The sequence below is a fragment of the Gasterosteus aculeatus genome, chromosome 5 (assembly GCF_964276395.1).
Source record: "Gasterosteus aculeatus chromosome 5, fGasAcu3.hap1.1, whole genome shotgun sequence".
NCBI classification, from domain to species: domain Eukaryota; kingdom Metazoa; phylum Chordata; class Actinopteri; order Perciformes; family Gasterosteidae; genus Gasterosteus; species Gasterosteus aculeatus.
In genome coordinates this window covers 11,023,979-11,042,881 of record NC_135692.1, presented here as the reverse complement: position 1 = coordinate 11,042,881, position 18,903 = coordinate 11,023,979, and the positions used below count along the sequence as shown (strand labels likewise).

The window sequence follows — 18,903 nt, the reverse complement described above, 5'->3', positions numbered from 1 at the left end:
GGTTTTTCTCTGGTGTCTTAGCTTTGGTTTAATTAAAATAATTAAAAAAAGAGCTTATTGCACTAAATTCATAGTATGTCATTGAAATGTAACACTAAAATAAAATAGCATTGTAGTTTGCCATCAAATTTCATAATTTTTATTGTATGTCTAAAAAAGTAATGGAGATTAATTGTATTTTATACAATTTTGAAGAATTGACCTGCGTAAGGAAACAAATTCATTCTAATTTAAATACATGGTGTGGTATGGTGGGAGGACAGTAACGAAAGCGGAACATGTACTGAAAAGCTTGTAACCTTTAAACATACTTCTTGATTAGTCTGACTCAGATGTCTGAAGCCTCACGTTCGCTTCAGATAAAAATGAGAACTGCATTTGTCCCCTATTACAAAGTTAATTAGGAAAGATGCAGTATACCTCATACCTCATGTATTCTTTTATTTTATATATACAGCGGGTCTGGCCCTTTCTGCCACACAAACTGACCTTGCTTCTTCTATGAACCCTGACTTTCAGTTCTTCCCATAGATTTTTCATTTGGATCCAAGTCAGCTGATTGGCTGTAGCCATTCCAGCAGCTTTATCCTTCTCTGAAACTCATCTTCATCCTCCTGGTACATTTTGGTAATTCTCAAGGTCTTTCTGAAGCTCGCTCGCGCCTGGTCATGAACGGCTTATGGTGAAATGATTTTCTTTCCACTTTCTGGATTGTGGCCCCAACAACGCGTACTGCAACCTTCAGAAGTTGCCAATGCCATCGGTATGTTTTGCAACAATACAGTTGCAAAGGCCTTGCGACAGCTCTTCGCTTTTATCCATCATGAGTTTCACCATGTTTCTTGTTGCACACCTTGCTAATGAGACACCTTTTTTTTATATCAGTGTGTAGTGAACCAGCTGATACTCGTTGGCATGACAAGGGGCAGGAGTGCTTTCTTATGACTGATAGATCTCAGCTTGTGTAGTTTCTGAGAAAAACGCTCACACGTTCAATACTCATTTTACCAGAGAGGGAGAGAGAGAGCGTGAGAGAGAGGTGATAATATCATGTCACACAGTGGTCTCGGTATAGACTGAAATGACTCATGACTGTGAATGTAGTAGAGACAAAGGCAAAGGCTGCTCTATAAAAGATGAATGCATGTCAACGTCAAATGTGACTCAAATTACAGACATTGGAGCAGCAATGGATTAATGTTGTCATTGCTTGGAAAGAACATTCTCAGAAAATACAGAAATTAGAAGTTGTGACACGAGCTCACTAGAACTTCTCCACGTATGAGCAAGTTCACATCCATCAAAATTCACAGGAGAAAATGTTTTCCACTTAACTCTATGACGTTTCTACAGAGAACTAATGAGGGTTTGAAAGCACCTAACCGCAGACACTTCATTACAAGACAATGCAGGTTCTTCTTTCGGCGTGTTTGATGATGCATAAAAACGAAAGAAGAAAAATGGATTTCCTTCCTCCAACCAAAAAAAAAAATGGTGTTAATCTACAGCTTTTACAGGAACTGACGGGGGTTTGATACCACGCAACTGCAAACACTTCGGTAGAAGACAGGGCAAGCGAGTTCCTCTTTCAGGCTGATACATGGACAAAAGCAAGAAGAGAATGGATTTCCTACTCCCAAATATAAATGAGTATTGATCTACATTTTTTTTATACCCCCCCACCCCCCCCAGTCACGGGAAGGAGTATATCTGGGCTATTTCTGCCAAACTATCATGTTTCTCATTTGTCACAAAAACTCAAGTGACAAAAAGCCTCTTTGTTGACAATTTCCACTTCCTCAGCGACCGGGCACCATGGTAACACTCCTCAGCGGGGAAAAAAAAGAGGTTAGCAAGAGTGAATAGGTCATATGAATTATGTATTAACCCTAAGTGACTATTTGAATTTACTGCCACCTAATTATGTTTTGTCATTCACAAGGCTTCCCATTTTCTTTCTACTATAATATGGTGCATGAGACATTTATTGGCAGGCTGCCCTGCACACTGACCCCTCTGCTGAAAGGCTTTCATGTGTGACTTAGGAAAGTCATTTCTTATCACACTATGTGTACGTCAATGAAAGTCTTTTCACCGGTTCAGTCAGTTTTTCCCAAGCTTGACATTCCTTTCACCATCTCCTGAAGACAATAAAGAAAAGAACCTTGAAAGTAAATAAAAAGAGGAAGGAAGAAGTCTGGATCGTTAAATATTGCATATTACACAAGCGTGTAATGTTCACTTTGCTTGTGGAAGATGGAAAGGAAGAGGAACAGGGTAGGAGATGGAGTTGAACCATTAACATCACAAGAATGAAACCAAAAATCCTGTCTGTCGGTTGTCTACTTCACATCTCTGAGTCACTGGTTTCATAATGACTTTTTACATTTATTTTTTTATTACAGCTTAGTATCTTACCAGTCTTAAAACAGTCTTCCCATAATTCAATCAGGTGGCTCTTACTGGGATGTTACAGGTGCGCAATGTGCTCAAAAACACATTACAGGTGTTATCGTATTTGTCCTTTGTTTTATCAAGCTAATTACATTTTCAAGTGTCTTTTGCAGGAAATACAGAGGGAGCTCTGATGAACCAACTGCTTGGCTTGACACCAAATAATAAAACATAGTGCTTTAATGAAGCCCAATAAAAAAAACAAGACATAAAAAGAGAAGAAAAGTCACATAAAAACTAGTTAACCAGGCCCCAGACTAGAGTATTTATCATTTCTCTGATGTGACAGGAGCTGCATTGAGACATTTTGTACACAACGTTGATAATATTGGTTTGGTTAGTGTCAGCAAGAGATGTTTGAGAAAGTTTGCCCACCTCAAAAAAATCATAATGAGACCTATAAAGGAAGGAAACAAACGCACAGTCAAAGCCAAGATGCTTCACAAACAACCATGACCAACCAAGTAGGAGGTTTAACAAACTCAAACCCTAAACTCTGAGTCGATTTACCCGGAGTTTTGGGTTTCAGAACAGCTGTTTAGAGTTGGTTTAATCAACTCAAAGTAGGTTGACTCAGAGTTGAGCGCGTGCACCAGCACAGTATGAAGGCAGCATGAATGGAGCCATGATACTACGAGTCACCAACAACCACAAACAATCGGTCGGTATACTTGAGCTGCAAGTATTAATGCAAGTGTAGAAAAAAAGCAACACTGCAGCAAAAGACAGAAAAACCGCGTGGGAGAAAATTGCTGTAAGTTCCAATATAGTATGGTCAGTTAATATTGAATGTGCACACGAATCATAATCCATACGTTTTACTAATTCCCAGTTTTTACACTCTGTTAGAATGCACTACACACAGGCTTGAAATACACACCCACGCTCATATTTAATCACAAGAATAATATTGCTGGTAAAAACTGGTACAATGGTATTGAACCTATAATGTGTTTTATTCAGGTGCATCCTGTGGATCTTCTCTTTAATGGTCTCACTGGTTTGCATACAGCAGCTTTACTAATATTCTAACGTTGTAGGAAAATACCGTTTGCAAAAAAAAGTAATACACTACACAAAGGATGTGCTCGTACGTGAGAGCATGTCTACGATGAGTGACGTTAGTTATATGAGGACAGGTGAGGTTATGTACATATTTGATGGACTTTGAAGAAAAACGATACCGTTCAAACAAGTCATCTGGAAATGACAATATATCTAATCGGGGTCTCAATATTCTTTCCCGAAATGCTTAACACCCTGCGAAGTAAAACCGCTTCTTCATCAACAGGATCGTCCAGAAAAGGACGTGACATGTTCGAGAAAACACGTTAACGTAACAGAGATCTTATTTTGCTCATATGTGGAAACTGCGCTAAAATCGGCCTGATGCAGAGTACTTGAATGAATGAATGATGAAATGAAAGCGCGCTGTGTGTTTGGCTGGGCTGCTGTCAGAGGGAGGAGACTGTGAAAGAAACCTGCTCCCGACCAGGTTCGGTTCACATGCTCTGTTACCACGGTGACTGAGCCTGAGCTTTAGTTACCTCCCGTTCTGAAACAGACAAGCCAGAGTTTCCCTCATTTTAGGATTAACAAACTCAACCCTAGAACCGGACCCTAGATAATCAACTGAGGAGGATACACGTTACAACCCATCGAACCTTTGATGTGCTTTCAAGTAACAGACATGGGGATCATTCAGTTTAGTATGAAAATATACCATATGATTTTTAATGAAAAAACACACAGCGAAACATCAGTGCAGCAGGAAATGAGTGCGACAATAAACAACACTGAGTAATGTTCTGGGATCATTTTCATGAGGGCAGCATAGATTATATACATGCATTAAACATGAAGTTGCATTTCGTTTAAAAAAAAAAAAAGCTCCCCAGTAACAGCTCTTGCCACTCAAGGGAGAGGCCATACTACTCAACCTTTGATTTATTGATTGTCACGTTCCAGTGATGATGCCGATTGACTATGCTTCCATCTTCTCCCTAAGGAACCGCTAGATGTTGTATCAGCAGGCTGTTTGTAAAATGTGACAATCCGTTTTGAAACACCCCTCTTCAGACTGTACCTTGACTAAAAAACACAAAACAAAATGTAGCACTTTAATTGCACTTAAATAGACTCGTGTCTATAGCAAGTTGTAAATCGGCTTATTTGATGAAACTGCACTTTCTTGTTTCTCGTTCTTCTGGGTTTCTACCCTTATAGTTGAAATGCACTTATTGTAAGTCAGTTTGTATAAAAGCAATGTAACGTCATGTAAAAAGGCCTCAAAGAAACCTTTTATGGAATGGCTTCAGGAAGTGATGTTCTTTCATATACACTCTTTTTGTTGAGTTGCTTTTGCTGGTGCTGATGGTTTTGTGTTGACTGAAGGGGCACAAACAAATGAGATTGAAATTGCTCTCTACGAACGTGGGTACAGGTTCTATGCTGGATATTGAATCACAACCAAGAGCACACAGTGTTTTCTATTTTTGCTTCAGTTTGATATTTATAGTGTTATCGCTTTCCTGTCCAGAGAAGTAAAGCCCGGTCCAACTCCCCTATCTGTAGAGGAAATATGAGACCACAGCCAGCAGCCGGTTATTTTAGCCAAACAGTAAAAAGTAAAAAGGTCTTCTAATCATTAGCTCCAACATTACAGTTGTTAGTATTTCTTACACACTCGTTGTAAAATCTGCCTTTTTTGCGCCAAGATTCCAAACATAACAAGAAACAAACACGCGGAGATTCTTCAGAAAATAAGTATACACAGCTTTCTTTTTGCCATTCCACGTTGTTATAGTAACGTGAAAACAAAATTACTGTACAGTAATCAATACGTCCTTTTGTCATCCAACTTGACATTTTCGCACTTTGTGTATTTTGTGTGGAAAGATATGAAAAGATATGAAGTGCTCGTCTTTATTTTCAGCCAAGATTACTAAACAGGTTGCCGTCTTCACACTGCACAGATTTAAACAGGGAATTGATCTTCTCCTCCGACTATCAGTAAGAAAGGGGTTAAGCATATTTCCAAAATGTGTAACTCTTCTTCTAAACAACTAGATGGACACACAGGAGCTACTCGAACAGGCCTTTTTCATCAATTTGGTCCAACCAGGTCAGCAATAAAGAGACACTTGGACTCACTGGAGATGAACCTGGGCCGGGCAGAGGGACACATGGACCAACCTTGCACAAGTTGCAGAGGCAGTACCCCCCCCTCCCTCCAGTGCCCTCTAACTGTGCTCTTCACTGGATAAATACGTATTTACCATCGCTAATGATGATGTTCATACTTAGTGACAGGCAGATGGAGCTTCTGCAGATTTGAGCTGAACGATAGAAAATGAGTGCCGTCTTGAAGGAAACACCCGGCATCTCATTTAGAGAATCATTAAATGGGGATTACTGTTATCGCAATAATGTGTGTTTGTCTTCAACACCGCGCAAATTACTGCGAGAGCTCCAAGCAAAATAATATAAGCAAACGATTGCTCCAATAACACTTATTCCCATTACCGTGCATACTGATTCTCACTCATAAATTAACGCTTTCTTGCTGACGGTGGCAGATTTTCTCCCTTATGTGAATCAGTAGGGGTTTATTGTTGTGGTTAAAAAGCAGCCTGATGTGGGAATTTCAAATTGAACCTGCCCCCCCGTGTGACCGTGGCTCAAAATACAGATGCAGCTTTGTTATTCAGCCTCGGTAAAAGTGTGTGACGAGCACACAACACACAGGTAGAGGCAAAGCCATGGCCATTGACTCAAGGTCTCCTTATCATCCTGAACTGAGGAATTTTCACTGTACGCCTCTTACAGTTAAGTTTACAGGCTCTGTATTTCCGGTTAAAAATTTCAGCAGAGTCATTTCGAGACAAACGTCTTTCAAGTGAGTGACGATTACATCCATAAAAAAAGACTGGGAATTAATGAAAAAAGCAAAGTTCACCAGCTGCTTTTCCTCCACGATCCTGCCAGCTCCCATCCAGATATAACACTGCTTTCATGTTTGACCCATTTTTCCAAGACAGAGGCAATGACTAAGAGAACGATAGGCAGAAGGAAAATGATGAAGGAGACAACAGTGTTACTGAATACCAGCGCAATGCAGAAAGTGGTGAAATGCAGGAAGACTCAGTTAAAGCAAAATGGGAAAAGAGGAAAAGAGAATGACAAAGGTGCAGAGAGAGAGAAAAGAGGAGGAAGGGGAAAGCGAATGCAAAGCTGAAGGCGCCTGGGAAGGAGGGGATTGGGCTGAGCAGGAGGGAGGAGGGAACCTCTACTTCCCCTAATAAAGCGAGTGTGTGTGAAAGGAGGTGCTGAAACACGTTAGACTGAGCAGAGAGCTCCGTTACCACAGAGGAGTATAGGAGAGAGAGAGAGAGAGAGGGGGAGACAGAGAGGAGAGAGACAGAGAGAGGCAGAGATAGAGAGGGGCAGAAGGGGGGCAAAGAATAGGAAGAGCATTGTGCTCCTGCTGAGAAGGAACCCATGTCTGGACAAAGAGGTAGGTGTACTGCTGTGACTGGCAAACATGCACAGATACACACAAACACATGCATGCACACACATGGGAAGGAAGTCCTCATCCTCATAGTGTATCTGGCAGCGGGGTTTACCACAGGCCGGTGCAGAAAACGTTAAGTATCAGGTGAGTGTGTGTCCTCTTCCAGCTGTGTGACTTGCCGTATTGCACGTAGCAGCCGTGTCCGTGTGCTTTTCCCACAGCGAGTGACCGATTGTGCAGCATGGGCAGGTGCATGTGTCTGTGTGTGTGGGAGATGAGGCAGGGGTTAAGGTGAATGTGTGGATAAACATTGGCACGCTTACAGAATCACTTGAGATTTATGGGCAGAGGGCATGTGACGGAAATTGCAAAACTTTATCTGATCAATTTAATTTGGGTTGGTATGAGTTTGATGATAAATATGTTTGACGTATGGTCCAATTTTATTGAGTCCAATGTCCAACAACAAGAGCAAGTCTTGTAAAGAATTCAAACAAAATTATATACAAAAGTCACATTTGCACAGGTTTGGTTACACCACAGACGCCTGGCTCCTCATTTAGACGAAAATTCTAAATATACTGAATGCCATTTGGATTTCATGTGCTACTTTTCTTTCTATTATACCTCGTTATATTGCAAGGATATGGCATTTTATTAGTGGTTCAAAACAAAAAACAAACAAAAAAAAAAAAAAAAAATATATATATAATTATTATTGTTTTCTTTGGTCGGCTGGAGGTCAAAGGTAGACCAGACAGGGTCAGTCAGCCTGTCCTGTCAGCACAGTTAGGCAACTGGAGCCCAGTGAGAATGGACCACTTCCCTGTGGCGGACGGAGATGCTTCCTGTTATTTCTAACCATACGACGCTGCAAGAGGTTCCTTTTTCACCTATAGAAGGCGGTGCTGTTTCACAACTGCCAGCACTGGTGTATTTATAGACCTTTGTGTTGTTTTCTCCAAACGAAAGTTTTACATGATTGATTGGAAAAAACTTGAAGCGAGATGCCTTAGTGACAACTCGAGGACACAATGTTCAGAAGCACAATGGTGTGTGATTGGTGTGGGAACGGGGCATGCGTTTTTCTTTTGGAGGCAGAGGATATGCAGATAAATTAATTTGTGTGAGTATGTATGCATGTGTGTTTAGTGATGCACTGGAACCACTATTTTTCAGACCAAGTACAAGTACTTAAATATAGGGCTTCTACTAACGCTCAGTATGAATATAGTTGTGTGCTACTTGCTGTGAGGATGTGTGTCCTGTTTATGTATGTGGGTGTGTGACGCCTCAGGTTTTTATAAGAAAGTTAATGTGCTGCACTGTTTGAACTTGTGAACTGTGGACTCCTTTGGGCAGAATGAGTGCATGTGCTGTTTTTGATCTAGTCAGTGATTCAATTGAAGTTTAGGTATTAAAAAGCCAACTTGAGGCAAGAAGAATGCATGTCAGGCAATACAAATGTCTTTGTGCTTTGAGTAGGATTTTATGTGATACGGTTGTTTTTGTCGGTGAATGATCTGAATGCTCCTCGTCTATGAACTCATTTCCTCTAAAGGCAGAAAGTAATGTTAAATCTGTAATGTACCTCAAACATTCTTCTTTCTAACTTTCCTTGCAAGAAAGGTTTAAAGTTGGATAACATTTTACCAAGCTTGTTAATAATCTCTTAAATTAAATATTTACATATAACTTGTAAAAAAAAAGGATCCAAAGAGATACACTTAGCAAGAAAAGTTAAGCAAATGTTATTTTTTTCTATTTCTATTTCTCAAAACTGTTGTTTTTCCATGATGCTTTTCATCAGATTTTACACATGATTAATAACTTTACAATTTGGTTGCAAATGGAAAAACAGTTTCAAATAATGGGGAAACCTTTTTTTAATCAATGTTTTAGGTGTTTCAGGGACATATTAGTTCTAGCAATGCTGAGATTTAGTTAATGTTATTACATCTCTAGTAAATCGTTACCACACAAATTTAAGTCCTTATTGTTCTCATCATTTATCCGGACCTGGGCCACCAGAAAAGGAACAAAGATCCTCTTTTGGCTAAAATGTGATGGTGGCTATGGCTATCAACACTTCAAAATCTGTATGCCATTAACTTATAACGTTCTACTTATAACGGTCTAGATTGTATATGCTAATCAACGTTATATTATAACGTTGATTAGCATATACAATCTAGACCACAACTTGATTTGTAATGAAACGCAACAAGTCTGAACTTCTGTGGTTTGATTACTTGCCTCAAAACAACATTATCCTCTTCCATTTTAGAATGCCAGTCATACTTTTTAGGTGTTGATTAGGCAATGTGTAATGATAAAAACAGGCGATGAACCCTCCACACTATAACCCTAACCCCTCACTTATTCAAATAAAAGGACACAAACAAAGACAAATTCCGTGTTTTCATTATATATTCAACAAAAGTTTTTTTTCTCACAAAAACTGAAAATGTGACATGTGAACCATTTTAGTCAGCTTGCAGCCATTACGTCAACCAAACGTCTTCTGTAACCACTGCAGTCGCTTGCATCTGCTGTTGAGGAGATTTGCTCCTCCTTGCAGAACTCAGCCAGCAAGGTTCTTTTCTTTGTATGCAGAGAACGGACGTCCACGACGCGTCTGGTTATTCCAGAGTGCTCTGTGGCAAAGTTGAACTGGGCAGCTTTGTTCGTTCTTGAGAGCAGAGGCTTCCCTCAAAGCAACCCCTTCCATGAATGTCACGTCTGTTCCACTTCTGTTTGATCGTAAACCCATGTCAGCCCAAATGTCTGCGTGTTGTCGAGCTTTTACCTGATTTATTATTCTTCTGGTGCTTCTTGGAGATATCTTCTTGATGGGCGTCATCTTCTATAGGCAGAGTTGAGGTCATGTTGAGCGCCCTCCACCTGTAAAAGGATTCGTCTTACAGTGGATGAATGCAGCTGGAATCGTTTGGACGGGCTCGTTCCCCAGAATGATGGCCTGTCACTAACTCCTTCCTGATGTCCCCGGATATCTCCTTTCCTCTCGGTATTGTTGATCTGCGAGGGTACACGTTGGCACTAAAAAGTAGTTTGGTTGTTTTTCCGCTCTCTTTTATTTGGTGTTTCCCAAACCATTTCCTAAAGACGTCTCTAATTAGGCACACAAATGTGTTTTACCTGAACCTGCTTGACTTTACCAATGCAGCACTGGGTTCACTTATAATTCCGTGTTTCATGTAGTTTTTTGGATACTCACACAATTTCCTCTATAAGAGTAATTATTGATAAAACTGGTGATGATAAAATCGTGGGAAAACATCAGAAAACTCTAAGCTGCTCAGGGGGCTCGAACATTTTCGAGCAGCACTGTACAAACGTGTGTTTTTGTGCGCTGAAAGCCTGCAGTCGAGTAAGTGTTGATATTACAAGAGAATTCCTCTGTGATCTCATACGTTTGATGCGTTTCTTAGGAAAGCTCTGTTTTCTGCCTCAACATGTGTTAGTTACCACATATCATCATCTTCATCACCAAAGTGGTTACACAATGCGCCACCAACAGTACAGTCGTCTACTTTAATCTGGAAGCAATTAAGAGAGGGAATTTGACTGGAAACCAAATGTTCCTTCGCGTTCTAAACACCTCTCAAACATGGACCGGAAATAAAGGCGGAAGCTTCCCTGTTCCTTCACAGAATCCAGTTCCACAAACTAACAGGGTATTTTTTAATTGGCACCAACTGTGTTTATCCTAGGTTTACAACTTTGGGTGGGGGGGGGGGGCAGAAAGGCCGGTCGGGGGAGTCGTGGCGTGTGCGCACGTGTCCATATGTTTACTCCACATCACAGCTGCTCTCCCACATTAATGAAAACACGTTTTAATGACAATTTAAATCCAAGCATATGAAGACTTTGGAAAACAAGGCTACATATCTGCATATACAGCCTTGTTTCGTCACATGTGGTTTCATTCTTGCTTCAATCCAGATGCATTCCTTTGAGGAAACCCATAATCCCTTTGAAGCAAAATGCGTCATGCAGTCAAGAGTTTGAACTCCCATCGTTGTGTGAGCTTTTGGTGGACACTGAGGGGTTTACTTCAGGATATCCACTATCAATATTTCAAATTTGCATGTAAATGAAGCAAAACTATTTTCTGCACTGAAAATAACTTTATTTGAGTGCAATTTGAGGAGTAAATTGCTTTACAGTAATCCGGCCTGCAAATTCTGTGACATGGAAATATCTAGAATAGCTCCGCCAGAAATATGGTCATCCACAGAATACACAGCGAATATGATTCGCCTCCCGTACTGTATCCTGTTTAAAGAGTCCTGGGACAATATTTTTGAAGAAGTAAAATAGCTGTGAACTTCGGGTTGTTTGCTCAGTGAAACGCCGTGTCCAAACAATGACAGGATACTTTGTGGTGGTTGCGTGTGTAGGTGTGTGTGTGTGTGTGTGTGAGCGCTTCCTTCCTTAACACTGAAGGCTTTGCGTGCACTCTCTCAACGAGAGGAAAGGGAACCAAAAGTGGTGCAAATAACAATTTGCAGGAGTCAATTATTTTAAACATGGATATTTCTGTATCTGTGTGCCTGGCAAGATGAGGGGAATTAACAGAATGGATCGACAAATTTGCAGGCAAGTCATGTGGATTCACACTCACAAGCACACACCAGCTTAACGGCATCTCTATTCTTTTAAAACACACACACACACACAGTCTCAGAGAAAAGCAGGGGATTCCGATCCGTCACAGATGACATCACAGCCTTCCACAGTGATAAAAAACGGTAAACAAGGGAGTCCCCACTTCCCTCCCTCCTACCAGCCCAAAGAATGACCTGGGAGAGGGAGAGGGAGAGAGAGAGAGAGGGAGTAGCGCCAGCTTAGTGACTCTCATTAGTTCAGAGAAAGAGAGAGAGAGACAGTCCATTAAAAGAAGTTCACACGCACACGCACGCTGTGTCTCCATAGTGACCGGCTTTGCTGCCCCAGCTTGGGGAGGAAATGGCATAACTCTGTGCTTCGGCTCGGCCTCAACAAAAAGGCCACAACTGCAAAAAAAACTCATCTTATTATTCTGTTGTCCACCCTCCCCGCTGTACATTCTCTCCTCCCCCTTCCACGTTCGTAATCTCTCTCCCTCTCGCTCTCTCTCTGTGTCTCTCGCCCTGCGCTGTCTGTGGTAAGTTCATTGGAGCAGACAACAGAGGTAAGTACTCTCCTTTGCCGTTCACCGTTGCTTTTAATGTCTCTGCCTCTCTCTAAATGATGGTCTCTGTGTGTTTTTCCACAGTAGACAATGGTCAGGTTTAATGTTTCCTGCTGCCGAGCTGCTGTGTGTGTGTGTGTGTGTTTGTGGCTTTCTATGTCCGCATCAGATGTGTACTGTGCTCGACAATTGGCTTATTTTCTACAATGAGTGTACTTTCCCAGCTTACGCGTGCATTTTGCTGGTGTGTGCTAGTTTACATATGATTGAAATAATCAAACAACAATGTGAGTCAGTGGGCACAAGTTTACTTTGCATTTTAGGCCGGTATCTTGTTCATCACTTTTTTCCAAGCCTTGTACAGACAAAACGTTACACCCTTTTTTTGTCCCCTTTTCCAGTAAAAGGGAAGTTAAAAGTGGATAAAATCTACACTACCATCACTGTGTGTATGTATTTGTGTGTATTTATGTGTGTTGGTTTCAAATTTCATTGTAAGGAAACCTAACAAAGCAGAGAAAGCGATGAAATATATTTAGGATTAAAATGATGTTGAAATCATTCATTGTTGTCCAACATTGAGTCATTGCTATTGCTCTAATCATTTTTTTTTATTGTACGGCATTGCTTTGTATAAACACGTCAGCTATTTCCACACAGATGTTTCCCTTTTGATCATGTTCCAAGGGGAAGTCTTTTTGCGTAGCATAGTTCTGAGCATCTAATCTGCTGCTATTGGTTACAAAACAAAACAATTAAACACATTTGCAAACTCCCCAACTGGCTCTCTCTCACATATACAAACACACATACACGTGATGTGGTATCCCTCACATCTGGATGCAAGATTTGCTAACACGATTCCTCTTTCCCATGTGTCCCCATCTTTCTCTTTCTCCCCCCCCTCCGGCAACCCTCTGGCTTCTCCTTCCTGTTTGTCTGTCTGTCGGTCCGCCCCCGCTCTCAGAGATGAAAGAGAAGAACCCCTGGCACTCGCCGGTGGCCATCATCATCACTGTGATTGGTGTCATAGTGATCGTTGCCTTGGTGATAGTGGCAGTTTTGCAGAACAGGCCCCTCGCCCAAAAGTACAAGGTATGTTTGAGGAAAATACAAAAAGTGATGCAGCCTGTTCCCTGTGTGAGAGCGCACGGCATTACTGTTGGATCCTTGTCCAATGTCCACAAGCCAAATATGGTCTCCTGTCGATGTGAACTTCAGCTGTTCTACTGGCTCTAGAAAACCACTACCTAACAAGGCCAGTGGATGTTTATGGAAGAGTAGTAAATCAACACTCCTTTTTGTCACAGATGAGGCCCAGAAACATTCACCTGACAACGGTGTCTAGAGTTATGTTTTACTAGATAGTTCCATCACTAAAACCTTTCTATAAATCGCAAAGATAAATGCTCTTGCCTTGAAGGTTTCAGGGAAATTCATTGTGCTGTTAAGTGTGTGTGTCGGGATGGAAGCCCTCCATAGTAAACTGTCACTGAGTACTGAAGTGGAGTTTGTACTGTTTTCTGTCTCTAATCCAGTATGGGATCGTGCTGGACGCCGGCTCCTCCCACACAGCCTTGTACATCTACGAGTGGCCGGCTGAGAAGGATAACAACACCGGAAGAGTTGAGCAGAAGCATTCCTGCAAAGTCATTGGTGCGTGCTGCACGTTGTCACGCCTCGTCACGCGTACACACTTTGCCCTCACATTGACGTGCGCAACCACTAATGCATGCTAATGGTAGTATTTAAGTAAGCACCGGTGTCAAAAGTCATTCGTTACTCAAGGTGAAAAACAATCCCGTAAGCTGAGCTAGTTACCGGCCGACAATAGAGTCAGAACATAGCAGGAGAAAATGCGTCCCAAAACGCGTCACAGTGCGTGGCTAGATGACCTCAGCCTCATGACAACCTTCTCATGCAACCAAATATCCATCAACTATTAAAGCGGCGTTAAATACACAACATATAATAGAGAACTGTCCAAAACTGACAGCTTAATTTCTGTTGATTTAACTGCCACTTTCTATCATGCACTTTCGGTGAGGGCTGCCCTCCCTCTTCCTGTAATGTACATCGGCCTCACATTAAAGCTGAAAGTGGAGCGCTTTCATTGACACCAGATGGCGGACTCTTAGGAACTCTGTTTCTCCGTCAGAGTCGGGGAGGAAGGAAGCTTTTGTGTTCTAAAGTAAAGCATTGCTGGGTTTGTTTGTTTTTTCATGGGATTTGTGACCTGTCAGACCAACAGAAGCCAACGGCGCTGAATCACCTAAGAGGTTAACACAAATAGGGAGGCGGCGCACATGAACGTCGGTTATTTAATCCGGGATACGCTTTGCTGAAAATTTAGTCCACTGGGAACTTCAGATGAAGCACTTTAGGCGTAGAATACCGACTTAAGGGAAGGAAGCGTGCTTCCGAGAAGCAGACATCTTGATGACGTCATCCCCGGCTTCTTTTTTAATGGATTTGCACAGATGTCTTTACTACACAAGCCAGGATCTCTGAACGCACGCCTCCAATGAGGTTTTTACGGTTGCTGCCTTTTGCATTTGACTTCAACCACCTCTTGACGTTTTGCTCAACTTGCAGGTCCCGGTATCTCCAGCTATGCATCTGCTCCTCAGAAGGCAGGAGAGTCTCTGAAAGCATGCATGAAGGAGGCTGAGCAGTGGGTGCCCGTAAAAAGACACCCCGAGACCCCCCTGTATTTGGGGGCTACTGCCGGAATGAGATTGCTAAAGTAAGGCAAGCGCGCACTCACACATCCCCATAATCCTCAATAAAACATTCACCCACAAAATGAGCCACACATTAAGCCGTTTCATGCTCACACACGCCTTCACTCTGTAACTGCGTTTGTGATGTCGATCCAAGTGCTACAGCGTGTAGCCTTCTGCCTGCTTTGTGATTTATCTCCACGTGAACGAGGGAGTAGCAGGAATATGATACTGTCTGATCGATTACATATAACTGAAACCGTTCATTATTTACGGGGTGCTTCGTTGCACTGAATCATGTGCGCGGATCGGTCTAATTAAAGTGTGTTGTGTGCAGTATAGAGAACAGCGCCGCGTCAGACAAGGTCTTCGAGGCCGTGGGGGAAGCGCTGCAAAAATCCCCCTTTTCCTATCAGGGAGCGAGAATACTCAGCGGCCAGGAGGAGGGCGCCTTCGGCTGGGTCACAGTCAACTACTTGGATGACCGTCTCAGCCAGGTCGGCACTCATGTCCACGCAGTTTTGTCTTTTGTCACTTTTAAACGTGCTTTCAGCGTCACCCACTGACGTTACCGTCTTTTTGTCTCTTTGTCTCTGCTGCAGGGCTTGGAAACCACAGGCGCACTTGACCTTGGCGGGGCTTCCACCCAGATTAGTTTTGTGTCCGATCAGTATGACGGTTCAGAGTCACCGAGCAACGCCGTCAACTTCCGACTTTACGGAAACGACTACGAACTGTATACTCACAGCTTCCTGTGTTACGGGAAAGACCAAGCACAAAGACTGAAGCTGGCGCACCAGACACAAGTAAATTACTCTTAAAATCTAATAGAATCTGTGATCATCTGAGACTCAATCGTCTTTTAGAGTGATAGTCAATAATAAGGCCCTTCAATTTAATTAGCTTTCTTTTTTTTATCACTTTATTTTTGCATTTTTAACACATACAGGGTACACACATACATACACACACGTACATATATACACATACATACATACATACATACCCGTAGGCACAAAGAGAAATGGGGGTGGAGAAAAGAGAAAAAATTAAAATAAAAAAATAAAAAGTAGAAATAAGGGGGGTGAAAAAGGGGTCAGGATGGCTCTGTACTTTCTATAACGAATCCTAAGGCAACATTCATGTGGTCTTCTCCTATACTGTCGTTGATGTGTTGAAGTTCCATTTCTCCCATTTGTCACGACATTGTTCCTCTTTGGTTCTGGTTTTGTGGGTTAACAGTTCCATATCGTATTGTTCAGCCACTATCTTCATCCATGCCACAAATTGAATTATCTTTCTCTCTGCATCTCTTACACCTTTCTCTCTTCTCTTCTCTTCTAGTCAGGTCCAAATGCAGTAGAAGATCCTTGCCAACACCCTGGATACAATACGACAAAGAAGTACTCTGTCCTCTATGATAGCCCCTGCGTGTCAAACCGGAAACCACAAGGAGCTCCTGCAACCTTCCTTCACACTGGGACAGGAAACGTCAAACAATGCCAGGAAGTTGTTAAAAACATCTTCAACTTTACTGACTGCAAATACAGCCAGTGCTCATTCAACGGGGTCTACCAGCCAAGTTTGCAGGGGCCATTTGGGGTAAAGGCCCAAAGTTTTATTCATCAATTATATTATTATGTGCATTGATTCCTGCCCCAACCCCAAGGTGAATGGCATTTAATTTGTGTTAATCACTTCAACTTCAACTAAATAATCAGTACCTCCCTGGATGGAAAATCTTCCTTCCTCTCTTCCAAACAGAGTTACCAAATTATCCAAAGTAACAGAGTTGTTGATTTGACAGCTACTTCAAACCCCAATAAATAATATCTTAGTCAACGAGGCCAGAACCCCCCCCCTATGGGAATAGAATTTGTATAAACTGAGAGCTTCAGTTGGTTCAGCTCTTCTCCTCTCTCACTGCAGGCTTTCTCTGCCTACTACTTTGTGACGAGCTTCCTCAATCTGACTGATACGTCCGTCCCTCTGGAAGATGTCAGGAAAAAGCTTGAACGCTACTGCGCTACCTCATGGAGTCAGGTGTGTGTGGGGGGGCATATTTATGGTTCAGTTTTCAAACACAAAGCAAATATCTTTGTAAATTGTTATCTGCCTTCCTCTCTCAAGTCCTTCCGAATGCTTAATGACATCTTTCAACCTGCTCGAGCAGATAGTGCAGGAGCACCCGGGCGTAAAAGAGAAGTATCTGGCTGAGTACTGTTTCTCTGGCACGTACATCCTCACCCTGCTGACAGAAGGATACAACTTCACCTCAGAGAGCTACTCCAACATTAATTTTATTAAAAAGGTCAGTAGATCGCAGTCCACTCCCTCACACCTTGAGCATGAACATCCTGTTTGTCAGCCAATCATCTGCTGATTTATGAAGAGCTAATGGACCTTCTTAGCTGTTAAAACACAGACACTCTCAACGTTACTCTTTTTCCTCCCCTCTCACTTCATATAAACTTTATAACATAAATTTGTAGCTTTCTCTGGTCTAAAAAGATTAAGACGAATTGCTCCATTGAGGAGAATGAACATAATCATCCATCGAGGGTTGGCTCAGTCAGCAAAAAAGCAAACAACAAGAAACCTGAACCAGAAAACGTCAAACAATCACAAGACACCCGATACTCACTTCCTCAGTTCAGTCGGAGACACTCGTCTCGACCATTATAGCAAACGGTTACGCAATTACATTGGGCGGGAGAGGCTCTGCTGTAATCCCCCCCCCCCATGAATGATTGCTACCGGATAGAAAAGGAAAAGCGGATCTCTGTGATTAATGGGCAGCCGGCTCTACCTGTGAAGCCATCCCACACACACAGCGTCCTGATGGTATTTAGCTATGTGTTCAGTGGCCACTGCTCTGTGTATAGTATTTGCTTAAATTTCAAGCTAAGCCCTTTTAACTTTCTTAAAAGTAGCAATCAACAGGAGATGCAAAGAAAAGTAGCGTGAGTTTTAATGTATTCACTTAAGCTTTTCTTCCCCTCATTGTATAAAGAGGAATTCTTTAACACTGTTTTGAGGCTATTAGTCCATGGAAATAATGTGAGCAAGACAGTGTCTTACTTGGCAAGAAATCACAATATGAAACCAAACACTTACATTGTTTTTCCCACCAATGTAAATAGAAGTAATTTACCAGAAGCAACATTAGCAAGTGGTTCAAGTCAAATGATTTCAGGCTAAACTAAAGCTGAATGTGAACAGGAGTAGCCTAGTTTCAGCCTGCAACACAGCACCAACTGTGTGTAGTTGTGTGATAAGAAATATACAGGAATTGGTAGTTAAAATAACAAACATGTTATGTCCGTGTTGCCAGTAGAACACCATGTATGTTTGAAATTAGCAGCAAAAATAACAGGACAATTCTCATTTTGATGGTTTTCCCCACTTCCTGTGTCCAGATAAAAGGCAGTGATGCCGGCTGGACGCTGGGCTACATGTTGAATCTGACCAACATGATTCCAGCTGAGGCCCCGGACTCTCCCCCTCTGCCCCACGCCGGCTACGTATCCATAGTCTCCATCTGCGCAGTAGTGATCTTCATCCTCCTCCTCTTCAGCCTCCGTCCTCTCTGGGCACGCCACTGCAAAAAGCAACAGATCGTATAAAAGAAAACACACAGACGTACGCACCGGTGGGGGAGTGAGAGCTTGTGAGTGTGTTTTACCAATTTGTGAATTAGATAACTTTACACTTTCCAGCATTTCGGGGAAGGTGAAAGGTCAACGTCTGCTGCATATCAACAGCACCACAGCTGATTTAAGCTGATTCAAGGACGTCAAGGGCAAATGCTTTCTCTACTCTTTCGGCAGTGAGTTTTGCTTCTCTGGTTGAAGGACGTTTTTTTGGTTCATGTGTGAGCGTGTATGTTTGAATTTGAATGGGAGGTTGAGTGTGTGCTTATATATACCAGTCTGCATGTATGTGTCTTGAGTTATGATGTAAAAAAAATACTGCCCTGTATAAATGAATAAAATAACCCATGTTTCCATAAA

At 42.0% G+C, this 18,903-nt stretch overlaps 1 protein-coding gene across 5 annotated transcripts; it reads left to right on the top strand.

Annotated features, from left to right (window-relative positions):
- Nucleotides 1–6,756: 6,756 nt before the first annotated feature.
- Nucleotides 6,757–18,903, top strand: entpd1 (ectonucleoside triphosphate diphosphohydrolase 1). 5 transcript variants are annotated; one of them, XM_040176348.2, is made up of 11 exons: nucleotides 6,782–6,970; nucleotides 12,146–12,167; nucleotides 13,135–13,262; nucleotides 13,706–13,823; nucleotides 14,763–14,913; nucleotides 15,228–15,387; nucleotides 15,493–15,696; nucleotides 16,235–16,492; nucleotides 16,820–16,933; nucleotides 17,064–17,201; nucleotides 18,310–18,903. In XM_040176348.2, exons 3-11 carry the CDS (start codon nucleotides 13,137–13,139, stop codon nucleotides 18,514–18,516), a joined length of 1,476 nt encoding a protein of 491 aa, XP_040032282.2. In that variant the 5' UTR covers nucleotides 6,782–6,970; nucleotides 12,146–12,167; nucleotides 13,135–13,136; the 3' UTR covers nucleotides 18,517–18,903. The 5 variants fall into 5 exon arrangements, with proteins under 5 accessions (XP_040032279.2, XP_040032282.2, XP_077959499.1 ...); XM_078103373.1 differs by lacking the exon at nucleotides 12,146–12,167 and adding an exon at nucleotides 7,073–7,114 and having other exon boundaries at nucleotides 6,785–6,970; XM_040176345.2 differs by lacking the exon at nucleotides 12,146–12,167 and having other exon boundaries at nucleotides 6,757–6,970.

What these genes read in the sequence shown, in the direction of transcription:
- entpd1 (XM_040176345.2), top strand. An exon ending in CCCTCGCCCAAAAGTACAAG is followed by an intron (nt 13,263 to 13,705) that starts GTATGTTTGAGG and finishes TCTCTAATCCAG; the next exon opens with TATGGGATCGTGCTGGACGC. An exon ending in GTTTGCAGGGGCCATTTGGG is followed by an intron (nt 16,493 to 16,819) that starts GTAAAGGCCCAA and finishes CTCTCACTGCAG; the next exon opens with GCTTTCTCTGCCTACTACTT.